This window comes from Erinaceus europaeus, chromosome 19, assembly GCF_950295315.1.
Source record: "Erinaceus europaeus chromosome 19, mEriEur2.1, whole genome shotgun sequence".
Lineage (NCBI taxonomy): Eukaryota > Metazoa > Chordata > Mammalia > Eulipotyphla > Erinaceidae > Erinaceus > Erinaceus europaeus.
The window spans coordinates 1,344,952-1,357,040 of NC_080180.1; the positions used below are offsets into that span (position 1 = coordinate 1,344,952).

At 60.6% G+C, this 12,089-nt stretch overlaps 1 protein-coding gene across 3 annotated transcripts in view; it reads left to right on the forward strand.

Moving 5' to 3' along the window:
- The first annotated feature begins 2,933 nt into the window (after positions 1-2,933).
- The window catches only part of PPP2R5A (protein phosphatase 2 regulatory subunit B'alpha), a 58,269-nt gene continuing 49,113 nt past the window's right edge, over positions 2,934-12,089 (forward strand). The window contains exon 1 of one of the 3 annotated variants that reach the window (XM_060178399.1): positions 2,934-3,364. In XM_060178399.1, coding sequence (XP_060034382.1) covers positions 3,193-3,364 — 172 coding nt within the window. In that variant the 5' untranslated portion in view covers positions 2,934-3,192. The remainder of the gene's footprint in view (positions 3,365-12,089) is intronic. The other 2 variants (XM_060178400.1, XM_060178398.1) reach the window with 2 other exon arrangements.

Sequence of the window (12,089 nt, forward strand, 5' to 3'; positions counted from 1 at the left end):
GTTTTTTTATTTTTATTTTTAAGGTTTTTTTCAAAGATATTTATTTATTATTGGATAGAGACAGAGAGAAATGGAGAGAAGAGGGGGAGATAGAGAGGGAGATAGACAGAAAGACACCTGCAGCCCTGCCTCACCACTTGTGAAGCTTTCCCCCTGCAGGTGGGGACTGGGGGCTTGAACCCAGGTCCTTGTGCACTGTAATGTGAGCGCTTAACCAGGTGCGCCACCACCTGGCCCCGCCCTAGTTGTTTTATTGTTGTAGTTATTATTGTTGTCATCGTTGTTGGCTAGGACAGAGAGAAATGGAGAGAGGAGGGGAAGACAGAGAGGGGGAGAGAAAGACAGACACCTGCAGACCTGCTTCACCACCTGTGAAGCGGACTCCCCTGCAGGTGGGGAGCCGGGGGCTCGAACCTGGATCCTTATGGCCGGTCCTTGCGCTTTGCGCCACGTGCGATTAACCCGCTGCGCTACCGGCCGACTCCCTTTTATTTTTCAAAAAAGTATTGAGTTGTCCCTGGGGGTTTCACCACTCTAGGCCACCCTTTCAGAAAGAAAGAAGGGGCACCATAGCACAACGTAGTGGGGGTTGGACTGGAACCTGGGTCGTGGCCTTGACAGAGCAAGAGCGCTCCCACCGTCCAGGTGAATCTGTGGCCGGCTCTCCATCCTCTCCTGACTTAGGGTCTAGTGCAGTGAAGTGGTAGTAGCCATTCAATTCTCCTTTTTGTGATGTTTTATTCTTTTAATTTTTTATTCGTGATTTCATATTGATTTCAAAATCCACTGCTCTTGGCAGTCAATTTTTTCTATTTTATTGGATATGACAGAGAAAATTTGAGAGAGAAGGGGAGATAGAGGAAGAGAGACAGAGACACCTGCAGCCCTGCCTTACCATTTGTGAAACGTTCCCCCTGCGGGTGGGGAGCTGGGTGCCCCACTGCTAGGCCCCCTGGCTATATTTTTCTATATATTTGTCCATTTTCCTATGGTCCTGCCTTCTCTCTCTAAAGTCATACTACACCTATTAATAGTTCAAAGTGTCCTTCTTTTTCCCTCTTCTCTCTCTGGGTCTTGGGGTCTTGATGGAGTTGGAGTTCAGAGCCCTCTGGTCATCTTCCCCTAACGTTTCCCCCCCTCTGGGGTATGGGCCAGCCCTCTTTTGTGGTGCAGGAGGTGGGAGTTCTGGCTTCTGTAACTGCCATTATGCTATCTCCCCAGCCCCAATCTATTTTTAACAACATCCAGATGACAAGAGGACAGTCCCTTGGAATTTGGGTGTGTATGGGAATGATCTAGGTTGTTTACTCAACATTTATTATTATTTTTTAAAATTTTACTTATTTATTTTCCCTGTTGTTGCCCTTGTCTTTTTATTATTATTGTAGTTATTGTTGTTATTGATGCCGTCGTTGTTGGATAGGACAGAGAGAAATGGAGAGAGGAGGGGAAGACAGAGAGAGGGGAGAGACAGACAGACAGACACCTGCAGACCTGCTTCACCGCCTGTGAAGCGACTCCCCTGCAGGTGGGGAGCCGGGGACTCGAACCGGGATCTTCACGCCAGTGCTTGTGCTTTGCGCCACCTGCTCTTAACCCGCTGCGCTACCGCCCGGTTCCCTGCATTTAATATTTTTACTAGAGCTCAACTCAGGCCTATAGTGGTGCGGGGGATTGAACCTGGGACTTTGAAGCCTCAGGCATGAGAATCTGCTAAACAGATTTCTATGGGTAATAAGATGTAAATGGCCAGACCCCCGTAATGTCCCCATAGGTTCTAATTCTGTGCGTAACAACAGAGACACTCTCCCTGTCTGATCATGCCGTGCCGGAGGATGAAGCCCGGGGCTTCACGCCTGCACGGCGCCCGCAGGCCTGGGAGTCTGCATTTAAAACAAGCGCAGGTGTGTTGCACCCAAGTCCGGGTGCTGGGACATGCTGGCGGAGGAGGGCCTCGTGGGGGTCGTCTTGTTCCGTGGAGAACTGGGAAATGTGATGCATGTCCAAACTTGTATTCACCGTCGGCTGTAAAACATTAATCCCCCAATAAAGAAATAAAATAGAATAAAAATAAAGCAAGCACATCCCGGACCCTGACCCGGGAGGAAGAGCTGGACGCGGCTCGCCCGGCACTGCGTGTCCACTGTGTCCGGCGGGGCGCCTGCTCGGGACGCGCAGCCCAAGTCCCCCAAGAGTCTGACAGTCCCCGGGGTCCCGCGCCGCCACGCGGCCCAAGCCCCGCCCAGGCCCCCAGCGCCTCGCTCCGATTGGACGAGCTCTCCCCGCCGCCCGTCAATCACACCGCTCGCTCGGCCGCCGGACTTTGCCCCGCCCCCTTCCCGTGACGTAGCGCCCGCCCCTCTCCGGCGCGCGCGGCGAGTCGCTTCTGCTTCTCATTGGCCGGGAGCGGGGAGGGGGCGGAGGGGCGTCCTCCTTTGCCACCTCAGCTCCCTCCTCCACTTCTCCCGCCAGGTGACAGGCTGTGTGCACCACGCGTTTTGGCTGAAGCCGTCGCGCAGACGCGGCGCCCCGCCCCTCCGGGAGACCTCCTTGAGCGCTTGTGACGCAGGCGGAGCCCCGCTGGCCGCCTTCACTTCCGATTGGCTGAGCGCGCAGTCCGTCAAGCGACCGCGTCTCGCGACCCCGCCTCCTCGCCTCGCGGGGCGGGGGTCCCCCTTCGCCCCGCCCCCGGCCGCCGCTGAGCCTTGTGATTGGCCGAGGACGCACCGTGCCGCCCCGCCCCCCGAGTCCCTCCGGCGACTCCCAGAGGCTGGCGAGACTCGGCGGGAGGTGTCCGTCAGCCTCGCCCCGCCCCGGGAGGCCCCGCGCCCAGAAGGCCCCGCCCCCGGCGGCGCGCCGCAGCGCGCGCACACGCTCCCCCGCCGGCGCCCGGCAGCGTCTCCCGCGAGTCGCAGTGTCGCTCGGCCGCCGCGCCCGGGGGTCTCGAGGACCGGAGCGCCGACGGGCCGCGCTGAGGGCCGGGGCCGGGACCGGGGCCGACGAGCGGCGCCCGCGATGGCGGCGTCCGCGGTGGCGGCTCCGGGCCGGCCGGGCGGCGTCCTGTGAGGGGCGCCCCGCAACTTGTTGGCGCCCGGCCGCGCTCCGGAGGGTCGGCTATGCGGCCGTGAGGCGGCGCCGTCCGCCCCCGAGGAGCCGCGGGCCGCGCCGCCCGCCCCGCCCGCCGCCGGCGGGATGTCGTCGTTGCTGCCGCCCGCGGGCGCCGCCATCTCGGCCGCCGAGAAGGTGGACGGCTTCACCCGGAAGTCGGTGCGCAGGGCGCGGCGCCAGAAGCGCTCGCAGGGCTCCTCGCAGTTCCGCGGCCAGGGCGGCCCCGCCGAGCTCCAGGCCCTGCCGCAGCTCAAAGGTCAGCGCGCCCGCACCTGCCCCGCGCCTGCCCCGCGCCTGCCCGCTGCCCCGCGCCTGCCCCGCACCTGCCCCGCGCCTGCCCCGCTGCCCCGCGCCTGCCCCGCTGCCCCGCGCCTGCCCCGCGCCTGCCCCGCGCCTGCCCAGCTGCCCCGCGCCTGCCCGCTGCCCCGCGCCTGCCCCGCACCTGCCCCGCGCCTGCCCCGCTGCCCCGCACATGCCCGCTGCCCCGCACATGGCCCGCGCCTGACCGCTGCCCCGCACCTGCCCCGAAACCCCGCACATGGCCCGCTGCCCCGCACCTGCCACGCGCCTGCCCGCTGCCCCGCACAAGCCACGCGCCTGCCGCGCACGTGCCCCGCGCCTGCCAGCTGCCCCGCGCCTGCCCGCTGACCCTCATCTGCCCGATACCCCGCGCCTGCCCGCTGACCCTCATCTGCCCGATACCCCGCACCTGCCCGCTGACCCTCATCTGCCCGATACCCCGCGCCTGCCCGCTGACCCTCATCTGCCCGATACCCCGCACCTGCCCGCTGACCCTCATCTGCCCGCTGCCCCGCGTCTGCCCCACTGTCCCGCACCTGTCCGCCGTTCCTCAAACCAGCCCCGCACCTGCCCCGCCTGCCATCCCGCTTTCCCGCCCCACGCGGCCGCCCGCCTGCCCCGCACCAGCCCTGCAGTCTCCCCGCCGTGAACTCAGCAGTGAGCCCGCGGTCCGCGCCTCCCTCCCCGGTCCACGCCGCATGTGCAGAGGCTCCGAGCGCCACCCTGGGGCTGCGGGGGTTGAGCCGGTTCCCTTGCTCTGGTCAGCAGGAGCCCTGGGCAGAGGACACCCGCTCCTAGTACCCGCTCCACAACTCAGCGCAGTCTCCGCGGTCTACACCGCAGGCTGGGGGGGGGGGGGGGCTAGGGGCTGTGGGTGTACTGCTCGGCTCCTCCCACAGGGACAGGCGTGACCAGCCAGCCAGCACAGCGACCAGCAGCCTGTAGTCCTGTGCAGACACACTGACCCAGCAGCCTGTAGTCCTGTGCAGACAGTGACCAGCAGCCTGTAGTCCTGTGCAGACACAGTGACCCAGCAGCCTGTAGTCCTGTGCAGACACAGTGACCCAGCAGCCTGTAGTCCTGTGCAGACACAGTGACCCAGCAGCCTGTAGTCCTGTGCAGACACAGTGAAGCAGCAGCCTGTAGTCCTGTGCAGACACTGACCCAGCAGCCTGTAGTCCTGTGCAGACACTGACCCAGCAGCCTGTAGTCCTGTGCAGACACACTGACCCAGCAGCCTGTAGTCCTGTGCAGACACAGTGACCCAGCAGCCTGTAGTCCTGTGCAGACACACTGACCCAGCAGCCTGCAGTCCTGTGCAGACACAGTGACCCAGCAGCCTGTAGTCCTGTGCAGACACTGACCCAGCAGCCTGTAGTCCTGTGCAGACACTGACCCAGCAGCCTGTAGTCCTGTGCAGACACTGACCCAGCAGCCTGTAGTCCTGTGCAGACACAGTGACCCAGCAGCCTGTAGTCCTGTGCAGACAGTGACCAGCAGCCTGTAGTCCTGTGCAGACACAGTGACCCAGCAGCCTGTAGTCCTGTGCAGACACAGTGACCCAGCAGCCTGTAGTCCTGTGCAGACACAGTGACCCAGCAGCCTGTAGTCCTGTGCAGACACAGTGAAGCAGCAGCCTGTAGTCCTGTGCAGACACTGACCCAGCAGCCTGTAGTCCTGTGCAGACACTGACCCAGCAGCCTGTAGTCCTGTGCAGACACACTGACCCAGCAGCCTGTAGTCCTGTGCAGACACAGTGACCCAGCAGCCTGTAGTCCTGTGCAGACACACTGACCCAGCAGCCTGCAGTCCTGTGCAGACACAGTGACCCAGCAGCCTGTAGTCCTGTGCAGACACTGACCCAGCAGCCTGTAGTCCTGTGCAGACACTGACCCAGCAGCCTGTAGTCCTGTGCAGACACTGACCCAGCAGCCTGTAGTCCTGTGCAGACACAGTGACCCAGCAGCCTGTAGTCCTGTGCAGACACAGTGACCCAGCAGCCTGTAGTCCTGTGCAGACACACTGACCCAGCAGCCTGTAGTCCTGTGCAGACACAGTGACCCAGCAGCCTGTAGTCCTGTGCAGACACAGTGACCCAGCAGCCTGTAGTCCTGTGCAGACACAGTGACCCAGCAGCCTGTAGTCCTGTGCAGACACAGTGACCCAGCAGCCTGTAGTCCTGTGAAGACACAGTGACCCAGCAGCCTGTAGTCCTGTGCAGAGACACTGACCCAGAAGCCTTTAGTCCTGTGCAGACACACTGACCCAGCAGCCTGTAGTCCTGTGCAGACACAGTGAAGCAGCAGCCTGTAGTCCTGTGCAGACACTGACCCAGCAGCCTGTAGTCCTGTGCAGACACTGACCCAGCAGCCTGTAGTCCTGTGCAGACACACTGACCCAGCAGCCTGTAGTCCTGTGCAGACACAGTGACCCAGCAGCCTGCAGTCCTGTGCAGACACACTGACCCAGCAGCCTGTAGTCCTGTGCAGACACAGTGAAGCAGCAGCCTGTAGTCCTGTGCAGACACTGACCCAGCAGCCTGTAGTCCTGTGCAGACACTGACCCAGCAGCCTGTAGTCCTGTGCAGACACACTGACCCAGCAGCCTGTAGTCCTGTGCAGACACAGTGACCCAGCAGCCTGTAGTCCTGTGCAGACACACTGACCCAGCAGCCTGCAGTCCTGTGCAGACACAGTGACCCAGCAGCCTGTAGTCCTGTGCAGACACTGACCCAGCAGCCTGTAGTCCTGTGCAGACACTGACCCAGCAGCCTGTAGTCCTGTGCAGACACAGTGACCCAGCAGCCTGTAGTCCTGTGCAGACACAGTGACCCAGCAGCCTGTAGTCCTGTGCAGACACAGTGACCCAGCAGCCTGTAGTCCTGTGCAGACACAGTGACCCAGCAGCCTGTAGTCCTGTGCAGACACACTGACCCAGCAGCCTGTAGTCCTGTGCAGACACACTGACCCAGCAGCCTGTAGTCCTGTGCAGACACAGTGACCCAGCAGCCTGTAGTCCTGTGCAGACACAGTGACCCAGCAGCCTGTAGTCCTGTGCAGACACAGTGACCCAGCAGCCTGTAGTCCTGTGCAGACACAGTGACCCAGCAGCCTGTAGTCCTGTGCAGAGACACTGACCCAGAAGCCTTTAGTCCTGTGCAGACACACTGACCCAGCAGCCTGTAGTCCTGTGCAGACACAGTGAAGCAGCAGCCTGTAGTCCTGTGCAGACACTGACCCAGCAGCCTGTAGTCCTGTGCAGACACTGACCCAGCAGCCTGTAGTCCTGTGCAGACACAGTGACCCAGCAGCCTGTAGTCCTGTGCAGACACAGTGACCCAGCAGCCTGCAGTCCTGTGCAGACACACTGACCCAGCAGCCTGTAGTCCTGTGCAGACACAGTGAAGCAGCAGCCTGTAGTCCTGTGCAGACACTGACCCAGCAGCCTGTAGTCCTGTGCAGACACTGACCCAGCAGCCTGTAGTCCTGTGCAGACACACTGACCCAGCAGCCTGTAGTCCTGTGCAGACACAGTGACCCAGCAGCCTGTAGTCCTGTGCAGACACACTGACCCAGCAGCCTGCAGTCCTGTGCAGACACAGTGACCCAGCAGCCTGTAGTCCTGTGCAGACACTGACCCAGCAGCCTGTAGTCCTGTGCAGACACAGTGACCCAGCAGCCTGTAGTCCTGTGCAGACACAGTGACCCAGCAGCCTGTAGTCCTGTGCAGACACAGTGACCCAGCAGCCTGTAGTCCTGTGCAGACACAGTGACCCAGCAGCCTGTAGTCCTGTGCAGACACAGTGACCCAGCAGCCTGTAGTCCTGTGCAGACACAGTGACCCAGCAGCCTGTAGTCCTGTGCAGACACAGTGACCCAGCAGCCTGTAGTCCTGTGCAGCCACAGTGACCCAGCAGCCTGTAGTCCTGTGCAGACACAGTGACCCAGCAGCCTGTAGTCCTGTGCAGACACACTGACCCAGCAGCCTGTAGTCCTGTGCAGACACAGTGACCCAGCAGCCTGTAGTCCTGTGCAGACACAGTGAAGCAGCAGCCTGTAGTCCTGTGCAGACACTGACCCAGCAGCATGTAGTCCTGTGCAGACACACTGACCCAGCAGCCTGTAGTCCTGTGCAGACACACTGACCCAGCAGCCTGCAGTCCTGTGCAGACACTGACCCAGCAGCCTGTAGTCCTGTGCAGACACAGTGACCCAGCAGCCTGTAGTCCTGTGCAGACACAGTGACCCAGCAGCCTGTAGTCCTGTGCAGACACAGTGACCCAGCAGCCTGTAGTCCTGTGCAGACACAGTGACCCAGCAGCCTGTAGTCCTGTGCAGACACACTGACCCAGCAGCCTGTAGTCCTGTGCAGCCACAGTGAACCAGCAGCCTGTAGTCCTGTGCAGAAACACTGACCCAGCAGCCTGTAGTCCTGTGCAGACACTGACCCAGCAGCCTGTAGTACTGTGCAGACACAGTGACCCAGCAGCCTGTAGTCCTGTGCAGACACAGTGACCCAGCAGCCTGTAGTACTGTGCAGCCACAGTGACCCAGCAGCCTGTAGTCCAGTGCAGACACAGTGACCCAGCAGCCTGTAGTCCTGTGCAGACACAGTGACCCAGCAGCCTGTAGTCCTGTGCAGACACACTGACCCAGCAGCCTGTAGTCCTGTGCAGACACAGTGACCCAGCAGCCTGTAGTCCTGTGCAGACACAGTGACCCATCAGCCTGGAGTCCTGTGCAGACACACTGACCAACAGCCTGGAGTCCTGTGCAGACACAGTGAACAGCAGCCTGTAGTCCTGTGCAGACACAGTGACCCAGCAGCCTGTAGTCCTGTGCAGACACAGTGACCCAGCAGCCTGTAGTCCTGTGCAGACACAGTGACCCAGCAGCCTGTAGTCCTGTGCAGACACAGTGACCAGCAGCCTGTAGTCCTGTGCAGACACACTGACCCAGCAGCCTGTAGTCCTGTGCAGACACTGACCCAGCAGCCTGTAGTCCTGTGCAGACACACTGACCCAGCAGCCTGTAGTCCTGTGCAGACACACTGACCCAGCAGCCTGCAGTCCTGTGCAGACACTGACCCAGCAGCCTGTAGTCCTGTGCAGACACTGACCCAGCAGCCTGTAGTCCTGTGCAGACACACTGACCCAGCAGCCTGTAGTCCTGTGCAGACACAGTGACCCAGCAGCCTGCAGTCCTGTGCAGACACACTGACCCAGCAGCCTGCAGTCCTGTGCAGACACAGTGACCCAGCAGCCTGTAGTCCTGTGCAGACACTGACCCAGCAGCCTGTAGTCCTGTGCAGACACTGACCCAGCAGCCTGTAGTCCTGTGCAGACACAGTGACCCAGCAGCCTGTAGTCCTGTGCAGACACAGTGACCCAGCAGCCTGTAGTCCTGTGCAGACACAGTGACCCAGCAGCCTGTAGTCCTGTGCAGAGACACTGACCCAGAAGCCTTTAGTCCTGTGCAGACACACTGACCCAGCAGCCTGTAGTCCTGTGCAGACACAGTGAAGCAGCAGCCTGTAGTCCTGTGCAGACACTGACCCAGCAGCCTGTAGTCCTGTGCAGACACTGACCCAGCAGCCTGTAGTCCTGTGCAGACACACTGACCCAGCAGCCTGTAGTCCTGTGCAGACACAGTGACCCAGCAGCCTGCAGTCCTGTGCAGACACACTGACCCAGCAGCCTGTAGTCCTGTGCAGACACAGTGAAGCAGCAGCCTGTAGTCCTGTGCAGACACTGACCCAGCAGCCTGTAGTCCTGTGCAGACACTGACCCAGCAGCCTGTAGTCCTGTGCAGACACACTGACCCAGCAGCCTGTAGTCCTGTGCAGACACAGTGACCCAGCAGCCTGTAGTCCTGTGCAGACACACTGACCCAGCAGCCTGCAGTCCTGTGCAGACACAGTGACCCAGCAGCCTGTAGTCCTGTGCAGACACTGACCCAGCAGCCTGTAGTCCTGTGCAGACACTGACCCAGCAGCCTGTAGTCCTGTGCAGACACAGTGACCCAGCAGCCTGTAGTCCTGTGCAGACACAGTGACCCAGCAGCCTGTAGTCCTGTGCAGACACAGTGACCCAGCAGCCTGTAGTCCTGTGCAGACACAGTGACCCAGCAGCCTGTAGTCCTGTGCAGACACACTGACCCAGCAGCCTGTAGTCCTGTGCAGACACAGTGACCCAGCAGCCTGTAGTCCTGTGCAGACACAGTGACCCAGCAGCCTGTAGTCCTGTGCAGACACAGTGACCCAGCAGCCTGTAGTCCTGTGCAGACACAGTGACCCAGCAGCCTGTAGTCCTGTGCAGACACAGTGACCCAGCAGCCTGTAGTCCTGTGCAGACACAGTGAAGCAGCAGCCTGTAGTCCTGTGCAGACACTGACCCAGCAGCCTGTAGTCCTGTGCAGACACTGACCCAGCAGCCTGTAGTCCTGTGCAGACACACTGACCCAGCAGCCTGTAGTCCTGTGCAGACACAGTGACCCAGCAGCCTGCAGTCCTGTGCAGACACACTGACCCAGCAGCCTGTAGTCCTGTGCAGACACAGTGAAGCAGCAGCCTGTAGTCCTGTGCAGACACTGACCCAGCAGCCTGTAGTCCTGTGCAGACACTGACCCAGCAGCCTGTAGTCCTGTGCAGACACACTGACCCAGCAGCCTGTAGTCCTGTGCAGACACAGTGACCCAGCAGCCTGTAGTCCTGTGCAGACACACTGACCCAGCAGCCTGCAGTCCTGTGCAGACACAGTGACCCAGCAGCCTGTAGTCCTGTGCAGACACTGACCCAGCAGCCTGTAGTCCTGTGCAGACACAGTGACCCAGCAGCCTGTAGTCCTGTGCAGACACAGTGACCCAGCAGCCTGTAGTCCTGTGCAGACACAGTGACCCAGCAGCCTGTAGTCCTGTGCAGACACAGTGACCCAGCAGCCTGTAGTCCTGTGCAGACACAGTGACCCAGCAGCCTGTAGTCCTGTGCAGACACAGTGACCCAGCAGCCTGTAGTCCTGTGCAGACACAGTGACCCAGCAGCCTGTAGTCCTGTGCAGCCACAGTGACCCAGCAGCCTGTAGTCCTGTGCAGACACAGTGACCCAGCAGCCTGTAGTCCTGTGCAGACACACTGACCCAGCAGCCTGTAGTCCTGTGCAGACACAGTGACCCAGCAGCCTGTAGTCCTGTGCAGACACAGTGAAGCAGCAGCCTGTAGTCCTGTGCAGACACTGACCCAGCAGCATGTAGTCCTGTGCAGACACACTGACCCAGCAGCCTGTAGTCCTGTGCAGACACACTGACCCAGCAGCCTGCAGTCCTGTGCAGACACTGACCCAGCAGCCTGTAGTCCTGTGCAGACACAGTGACCCAGCAGCCTGTAGTCCTGTGCAGACACAGTGACCCAGCAGCCTGTAGTCCTGTGCAGACACAGTGACCCAGCAGCCTGTAGTCCTGTGCAGACACAGTGACCCAGCAGCCTGTAGTCCTGTGCAGACACACTGACCCAGCAGCCTGTAGTCCTGTGCAGCCACAGTGAACCAGCAGCCTGTAGTCCTGTGCAGAAACACTGACCCAGCAGCCTGTAGTCCTGTGCAGACACTGACCCAGCAGCCTGTAGTACTGTGCAGACACAGTGACCCAGCAGCCTGTAGTCCTGTGCAGACACAGTGACCCAGCAGCCTGTAGTACTGTGCAGCCACAGTGACCCAGCAGCCTGTAGTCCAGTGCAGACACAGTGACCCAGCAGCCTGTAGTCCTGTGCAGACACAGTGACCCAGCAGCCTGTAGTCCTGTGCAGACACACTGACCCAGCAGCCTGTAGTCCTGTGCAGACACAGTGACCCAGCAGCCTGTAGTCCTGTGCAGACACAGTGACCCATCAGCCTGGAGTCCTGTGCAGACACACTGACCAACAGCCTGGAGTCCTGTGCAGACACAGTGAACAGCAGCCTGTAGTCCTGTGCAGACACAGTGACCCAGCAGCCTGTAGTCCTGTGCAGACACAGTGACCCAGCAGCCTGTAGTCCTGTGCAGACACAGTGACCCAGCAGCCTGTAGTCCTGTGCAGACACAGTGACCAGCAGCCTGTAGTCCTGTGCAGACACACTGACCCAGCAGCCTGTAGTCCTGTGCAGACACTGACCCAGCAGCCTGTAGTCCTGTGCAGACACACTGACCCAGCAGCCTGTAGTCCTGTGCAGACACACTGACCCAGTAGCCTGCAGTCCTGTGCAGACACTGACCCAGCAGCCTGTAGTCCTGTGCAGACACAGTGACCCAGCAGCCTGTAGTCCTGTGCAGACACAGTGACCCAGCAGCCTGTAGTCCTGTGCAGACACAGTGACCCAGCAGCCTGTAGTCCTGTGCAGACACAGTGACCCAGCAGCCTGTAGTCCTGTGCAGACACAGTGAAGCAGCAGCCTGTAGTCCTGTGCAGACACTGACCCAGCAGCCTGTAGTCCTGTGCAGACACACTGACCCAGCAGCCTGTAGTCCTGTGCAGACACACTGACCCAGCAGCCTGCAGTCCTGTGCAGACACTGACCCAGCAGCCTGTAGTCCTGTGCAGACACAGTGACCCAGCAGCCTGTAGTCCTGTGCAGACACAGTGACCCAGCAGCCTGTAGTCCTGTGCAGACACAGTGACCCAGCAGCCTGTAGTCCTGTGCAGACACAGTGACCC